Source organism: Mustela nivalis, assembly GCF_964662115.1.
Source record: "Mustela nivalis genome assembly, chromosome: 10".
Lineage (NCBI taxonomy): Eukaryota > Metazoa > Chordata > Mammalia > Carnivora > Mustelidae > Mustela > Mustela nivalis.
Window position 1 is genome coordinate 51,849,020 of NC_139029.1, and position 8,531 is coordinate 51,857,550.

An 8,531-nucleotide genomic window follows, 5' to 3' on the forward strand; every position below is an offset into this window, starting at 1 on the left:
TTTATGCATACAACATTTTCTTAAATCTTACCAGAAATACGAATTAAAGGATCATAATTTTAAAAATTCTCTTTTTTCTTATTCTCTGAGTTTTCTTTGTACTAGAATTATGTTTTCTTTTTATCTTGGCTTTTCTTTTCTTTTATCTCCGACTTTCCCCAAATATTTAGTAATTCTTTGTTTTCCTTTAATGTTTTAGAATAAAACAGTAGGTGAGCTGACTGGGAGCCCAGTGCCTATAGGCAGGAATTATTGCTTGGTTGTATAGATAGGGCTCTGGCTAGATGAGGAAAAATGTACTCACAGGCACTAATAACTTCATAGCTGCTTGGTATCTCCCAGGATAGGTCCTTAGTTGATTTTGAAAACAAAACCTCAATTTGGGTGTGGAAGGTAGTTCTAATATGAAGGATTTTCTGTGTATAGCAGAGTAATGGAAGAGCTCCATTTCTGGTTTTCAGTCTCAGGTCTCATATCTTCCTGTGTTCTCACTTGCCGTTTCTTCCCTCACCATGTCTGCTGTATTCAGCTGTGCAAACAGGCTTTCTCTTCAGCCACAGCCCACTCTAGAAGTACTTTGGTTCGTAGCTTCCTTTGCTAATCCTCTTTGGTTTACATTCTTCCAGTTGTTTTCCATCTCCTAGACATGCATTCAGAATCTTTTTTCTTTTTTTTTTTTTAAAGATTTCATGTATTTATTTGACAGAGAGAGAGAGACAGTGAGAATAGGAACACAAGCAGGGGGAGTAGGAGAGGGAAAAGCAGGCTTCCCGCAGAGCAGGGAGTCCGATGGGGGACTTGATCCGAGGACCCTGGGATCATGACCTGAGCTGAAGGCAGATGCCTAACGACTGAGCCACCCCAGCATTCAGAATCTTATTCCCTCTTGCCTTCTCAGGTCATCTTCTGTGTTGTGGGTGCGCATTTGTTACTTGTGTACTTTCATTCTAATAGAGTCTCTTCAGAGATGAGAGAGCAATATGTTCAACCTGCCATCTTGAACCAGAATACCCCTCTACACCCTTCCTCTTGATACTTTAAAACTCAGAATCATTAAAAAAAAAAAAAGAAAAGAAAAATAAATACAGAAATCAGAATTTTTTTTAAAAAAAGGGCTGAATTCTTGTAGGAAAATATAATGATGCAATAGACTTCTTTTTCTTCTAATTCAAATTTCACGGTGTTTAAAACCCTGCCACCAATTTGGTTTTTTACTTTTTTCTTTAGTATTTTTTGCTTAATCTGTTATTTTCTTCCTCTAAGTCTAAATCATCTGTAATTTTTTTGGATGGGGGGGTGGTCTAACACTGCTTCTTTGTTTTCTATGTCGATGTCCACTTTCACAAGAGCACACTCCAGTTAATAACCTACCTTAGGAGTGTGAAAGCTAAAACCAAATGGATTTTTGCCATGTGATTTAAAGACTGTCCATGATTCCACAGTCTTCTCTATGCCTCCAAAGCAGCTCAGCAACCTGCAGGTTCCAAGAACACCTGTCTCACAGGTCTGGGGCAGAACACCCCTGAAAATGCTTGAATGGTCTTGCAGAAGGGGGTAGAATTGGTGCAGTTTTGAGTGGGAAGTTCTTTAGAAGTGCATTATTGGGGGCGCCTGGGTGGCTCAGTGGGTTAAAGCCTCTGCCTTCGGCTCAGGTCATGATCCCGGAGTCCCCGGAGTCCTGGGATGGAGCCCCGCATCAGACTTTCTGCTCAGCAGGGAGCCTGCTTCCTTCTCTCTCTCTGCCTGCCTCTCAGCCTACTTGTGATCTCTGCTCGTCAAATAAATAAATAGAATAAAAAAAAAAAAGAAGTACATTATTGGGCTTTCCAGTGTGTATCTCACTCCCCTAAATTAGGACTTCCGTTTTGCTTATTTTTGTATTCTTAATATTTATGATATGCCCGTGGGTTCTTAAGAAACAGAAGAGAGTATTAGTCAGCTGAAATCTACACAGCAGTACTAAAAGCAAAACCAAGAACATGTTTTCCTGCCAGTTTGCATTTAGGATGTCTTTTCATCCTTCCATGGTTTTATAGAAAGATGGTTGGGCTGGAAAAAGTTAAAGAACTATGTCTCCAGGCCCTCACTCTGCTCTAATTAGCTCTGCAACCCTAAGCCCCACTTGCTTTGTTTTTAAAAAACGGAAGCACATGGACCAGATGGTTTCTTAGATTTTTTTTTTCTAAATTAGAAAAATCATAGTAACGATCTGTCATTGTCTTCTTCACTGTTTTAGCTCTTCTCTCTCTTAATTTTTAAATGTTTGCTTTTACTGTTCTACTCTTTTACTCTTTCACATTTCAATACTTCTCTCCAGTACTTCTGTTGCTCCCAATATCCTCCTTTTTATTTTTCTAGCTCTTTGGGTTTTTTTCTCCTTATTCTGTTATTCTTCTATAGTTTTTCCTTGTCTGGGGTCACCAAGACTATTCCTAGAGCATGATGTTAAGGCGTGCTTTACAAAAATAGAAGAGACAACCTCAATTCAAAAGTTTACTCTTCTCTAAAAAGATGTATTAGTCGAGTGTAACAGAAGAATTCATAGTCCAGAAGCCATGCCTGACAGAAAATGTTTTTGAAATCTTTCATCTTTTGCTTTGTGAGTGATTTTTTATTTTGCTTTCTTATTTTGTTTTATTTTATCTAAACAGAGAACGGACATTCTTTGAAGTCTAATCATGATCACTACAGATGAATCCAATGTACCACCTTCCCAACATTCTGTAGAGTATTAGAAGATTTTTACATTTTGAAGAAGGGGAGACAAATCTAAAAAATATTTGGTTGAACTATTCTGAACTAAAGTATGGTGGATGGTGTTGATATAGAACTTTAAATAGAAGGGTAAATTTGGGGTCAAGAAATAGGACTGAGTCCAATTCAATTTGAATGTATGATTACTTTTTGGGTCACTTAAAGTTTAAAAAGTAATATTCATGGTATCTGACTTTTGATTTATCATTTGTGTGGTCATAAAACCATGACTGTAAAACCATAAAAGCTATGACTGTTCTAACCACATATCTATTCAATATCAGGCAGGTAGTAGGCAATGCCTAACTAGGTGAAAACTGTAGCTTCTGACACATAACTTTGCAAACACAGTGAATCTAATTACAAGATAAAGTGAAACTATCTAGTTTATATTTTTATGTCCCAAATTTTCCATTTTATATTTTATAGACACCTGAGCTTATAAACGGACCCATGTGTGTGTTCTTTCAACTGTCTTGTAGTTTTTATGTCTGTCTAATTTGGGTCAATCTGGAAATTCCCATCTTCAGTAGTCTTGCAAATGACTTAGGCACTAACTTTGATTTCAGTTCAGGGAAAGCCAGAAGTTAGGGTGTATGCTGGTCAGAGGCCAGTGGAAGTTACAGTTCATATCAGGATGACCTGACATATCCAGGTCAGACTGACCAGATGAGAAAACACATCAGTCTCCAATTCAGCCTCTTCGTGAAATTCTTGCCTACATTCAATTTATTTATACCGAACTACCCAAAGCTTCTGGCAGGCAGAGAGGTACACAGTGATGCAAAAAGGGAGCTTTTACAAATAGTTCATGGCAAAGACAGGGCTCTTCTTCCTGAAAAAATGCCCTTGTTATTTCTACGATATCAGCATACTAAGTGTGTTTTGTTGCTCACATTCAAAATGAGCCAAACCTTCTGTTTGATAAACCTAAATAATATTCAAATTTAGGAAATATATTGATCCCTTACATTTAGATTTCATTCATAGTTTTATTTGACTTTGAAAACAACACTAAAAATATGGAAGAATGGGTCCTTTTTCCCCCTTCATTGACTTTTAATTGATATCTCTGGAATGTAAAATCTAAGTGTGAGATTATGAAAGGATATTCTTTCATTCCTACCAGCTGACTACATATTTAATATGTTCCCAGACCATTCTAAACTCCTGAAAAATTAGATGCATATAGTGATTGAAATAATTTTTTAATGAACATACTTTTAATATAGGTTTATGACCCATTGATAAAATATACATCAATAATATACGAGTATGTGACTTCTTATTAATTATTAGTGAAATCTTTCATCAGAACGCATTTGAAGACACGGACATTATTCAGTATCAGTAGTTAGATACTGATTATAAAGTTTTAGAGAGCGTGTAGTATGCCAAAGACATCATCCGAGGAGCATATGTGAGTTTGTGTGCTATTAGCTATTGGTGTGTATTTTTTCTTTTCATATTGACAGCATGTAGTGCCTTTATTTGGTGATCTTAATTTCTAGGTTCATTTGAATTTTAAGTAATTCAAGACATATATAGTAGTAAGTTTAGGAAAAAACAAAATGAGCAAGTAAATGTTTGAAGGAAATCATAAATCTAATGATAGATTTATATCAGAAAGAGGAAAGGCATAGGGAGTTTTCATACATTATGTTCATAGAATAACAGAAGAGGTTGTGTTAATATGGTATCTGTCATTATGCAGTATTTTAAGATCTATATAAGTCGATTCCATTTTTATTATATTTAGTGTTTGGTATATTTATTCTTTTATAGTTATAATCACCAATATGTTTCCTTTAAGAGTTTAAAACTATGCTAATGAATTATGCTTTTATATGGAGTATATTTGCCATTATGAAGAACAGTTGGGGAAATTGTTATTTCAGGCAATAAATTTGAATTCATTCTAGTGGTTTAAAAATTGTAAAATTCAGAAGTTCAGCCATATGTACATGTCTTATGAATTGAACCACATTTTCAGTAGCTCTTCATTTAGTTGCATTAATTTTTCAGTCTGATGTGTCCATGGTATTCCTTATTTTGCATTTATTTTTTTCAATATGTTTACATTGTATGAGTTGAGCTTCTTATACACAGATACTTTATTTGTGGCTGCATAGTGGGAATTTTTGTTGTGATGTAACCAGCATTCTTATAAAAGATACGATGTGCATTTGTTTTGCGTCTTTGTCTTCATTCCACATGTCCCATAGTACGTGTTTTCATTTGAAGCTATTTAAAAGGAATAGTAATTTAAGAGTCTGTGATCATATCTTTCACCATCACTGTTTTCAACAAATTGGTATTAGTTCTTCTTTTCTGGAAGTCTTAAACAGATTTTCAGTATGATGTAAGGCAGATAAGTCCTAACAGTCACAAAGAGTTTACCTCATACCATATCTTATGTCATGGAGTAGTTATTTTAACTGTCTTTGGACTAGTTGGTTTGCTCATTCGACTTTATTTCAATTCCTTTTTTTTTATTGGAGGTTTAAATTTTCAGTTTGTGGAAATCTAATTTGCTGTAAAATATTAGGAATTCTTCAGAATGCAGCCCTTTTTAATTACAATGACCAATCTTTGTTGAGAGCTAAGCACTTTCAGACACTCTATAATTTATTCCTCACCACAATGCCAGGAAGTAAATACTGAAGTATTTTTACAGATGAAGAGACTAAAAGGCAAAGAGGTTAATGTACTTGTCCATGGTCATAGAAGGGCTCAGACCAAAGTCTGTCTCATCCCACTTTTAAACCATCTTCTGCTGACTCTGTGATTTTTTGACATATTCGTTTTCAGTCCAAAAAGAAAACAAAACCCAGTGGATTTGTGGTTGACTTATGTCCTTTAGTAGTAACTTCTCACACTTTCATATCTGCAATGATGTCATAATGAAGCAAAAAGAAATTTAATACAATTGAGCATTAAAATGTGTCTTTTCTTTTAGCCAGAAACATTTGAGCATCTTTTTATCAAGCATACAGAATCAGTGATATTTGGTCCTCTTCTTTTGGAGCCTGAAACCATTTCAGAAGATATCAGTGTTGACACATCATGGAAGAATAAAGATGAGATGGTACCAACCACTATGGTCTCTGTACTTTTGACAACTCCGGATCTTGAAAAGGGTTCTGTTTGTATCCGTGACCAGCACAGCAGTGCTAACTTCTCTGAGCTGGAGAGCACCGTGATAGCCCGTGAGGACGAAAGCAGGAGGCAGCCCTCTGTTAGATATGCCACCCTCCTCGGCAGCTCTAAATCAAGTGAAATTGATGAAGAGCAAGGGCTTATAAACAGCTCAGTCAGCAAATGCTTCTCTAGCAAAGGTTCCCAACCAAAGGGTTCTTTTTCCAACAGCTCATGGGAGATAGAAACCCAGGCATTTTTTATATTATCAGATCAGCATCCCAATATAATTTCACCACACCTTCCATTCTCAGAAGGATTGGACGAACTTTTGAAACTCGAGGGAAATTTCCCTGAAGAAAATAATGGTGAAAGGTCTGTCTATTATTTAGGGGTCACCTCAATCAAAAAAAGGGAGACTGGTGTGTTTTTGACTGACCAGTCCCAAGTGTTGTGTCCATTCCCAGCCCACTGTTTATTCACTGACATCAGAATCCTCCAGGACAGTTGTTCACACCTTGTAGAAAATAGCTTCAATTTAGAAACTTCTGGTCAGAAGACTTTTGTATCTTACATGCCTCAGTTTCAGATTTGTTCCACTCAGACTCAGAAAATAATGGAAAACAAAATGTGTGACCTAACTGTCTAATTTCATTCGAGAAGCATCTCAGATTTATGTTAGAATGAATCATGTGAAATGTAATATATTTCGCTGTGGTTGTGGCTATGGGAGAGGAAAGAAAACCGTCAAAATTGGAAATGATTGTCCCCAAATCAGTGGTATCTGTCCTCATTCAGTAAGGTAGACAAAAAGTGTGAGACACCCTTCAAGAGCCTGGCAATGTAGACTGACTCTTCTAATTCCATTAACAAGCTACACTGGGAAGGTTTCCAAGCCCAACAGATAGCACATTTGGGAACAGGAGACCTGTGTAGAAAGAGCTAATCTTCTCAGTTATACCTAAGTTTGAAAGAAGACTTCAAAACTGATAGTTGTGAGATGTAACTTGCTTCAAGGGTGTCGTTGTTTTACCTTTTTACCTTGAGTTGTCTTTGCTTTCTACTGATTCGTGTGCACACTCATTTGTACCTAAGAGGCATCCTCATACATTTTTAAAGTACGTGATGTTTTTGTATTTTGTGCTACTTGACTGTGTGATTTTAAGATTTTGCAGTTTAACAAACTTGTCCTGAGAACTTACTCTGTGGTAGGTACTCCATTAAATGTTGCAGATAAATAGAAGATTTAGCTCTGGCCTAGGGGATATACTTCTGAAGACTGACAAGTAAGCCAATCTTTATGTGTCAAATCTAAGATATGTACCATTGAATGAAACTATCTATTAGAATGGCAATACCCACAATTAATATTTTGATGACAACAAAAGCACTTTTGAAGACATAATGTCTGTCTCAACTCTTCTCTATAAAAGATGTCGCAATGGTCACTTTCGGATTCAGTTTGATTGCCACATGTTACTGTATCTCACTCCAGAATCACTGTCTTCCCTGATTCCCATTTGCTTGTGTGCTATTTTTTTTTTCTAACTTACAGAGCAGTCTCTCTCATATAATCAACCACTGTATTAAATCTTTCTGTACTTTAACTCAGCTAATTATTAAAGTAATCATATGGGACATGTTCCCCTATAACACCCATTTTAAAGATTAGAAGATTAAGTAATTTCCCCAAGGTCACAGAGTTAGTGGGTGATTGAACCAGGATTCAGATTTAAATCCAGATCTTTTAATGCTAGGGACTGTGTTTGAAACCTACACCTTACTTTGCCATTTATTAAAAAAAATGGGTTGTAATCAAGTAAAATTTATTAAATGGAAATAGAACGTGGGATGAAAATCAAGTGAGAATTACACAGATGTTGTTTTTGCCCTTAAAGACTTTAATATTTATTGTTGGTTTCAGTTTCTAGTATGGCAACAAAACTCAAAGCATATTGAGCAACAAACTAAATTAAGAAACCTGCAGAGATCGATGTTGAATGGCAATAATTAAGAATGTCAAGATGATCGGTATGATCAAAACAAATACTTCAGTCCTTGCAAATATGCCTCTTGGTTGTTAAACATCCCCAGTTTCATACTTAGCCTGAGAGAGGATCCTGCTGATTTTACTGTTACCCAAAAGAAAATCCTGCTCTCTATTGCTATGCTAGTTGAGGACCTATGAATTGAACAGTTCTAGACAATGACAAAGTTCTCAGACCCCAACCAACAGGTGTTTTTTCACACTTCATGATCAGTTAGAAGTGTGGTTTCAGTTAGAAACCAATAAAGCTGTTTCCTATCTTAGGCATCATTGAGCTAGCTTGGGATCTCATACTTCGGTAATGATTCTCACCAGAGAAAGGTAGAAGGCTCCTATCAACTCACTGAATAATTAGTATGGAATGAAAGCCTCAGTTCCGTACAAAGATAAATTGAAAGAATATTTTTCTTCACTGATGTTTTAAGTAGTCCAGAAACAGAGGAAATTATTGCATGTATGGAAGCTCTGGTAAAATTGGCCATTATTTCGAATGCTGCTTATAGAATATAGACATTTAATTGAGGGTACCATATAGGAAAGACAGAAAAATTACATTTTGCTCCAGTCTGCACGTGGTTAGAGATTAAACACT

General features: G+C 36.1%; 1 protein-coding gene across 8 annotated transcripts in view; it reads left to right on the top strand.

Moving 5' to 3' along the window:
* LEPR (leptin receptor) overlaps window positions 1-6,671 on the top strand; it is a 90,513-nt gene extending 83,842 nt beyond the window's left edge. For 4 of the 8 annotated variants that reach the window (XM_082687879.1, XM_082687880.1, XM_082687881.1 and 1 more), the window contains one exon: window positions 2,652-4,939. In XM_082687879.1, the coding sequence (XP_082544005.1) occupies window positions 2,652-2,669 (18 nt within the window). In that variant the 3' untranslated portion in view covers window positions 2,670-4,939. Of the gene's footprint in view, window positions 1-2,651; window positions 4,940-5,713 lie in introns of those variants that run through there. The other 4 variants (XM_082687876.1, XM_082687874.1, XM_082687875.1 and 1 more) reach the window with 2 other exon arrangements.
* The last annotated feature ends 1,860 nt before the right edge of the window (window positions 6,672-8,531 follow it).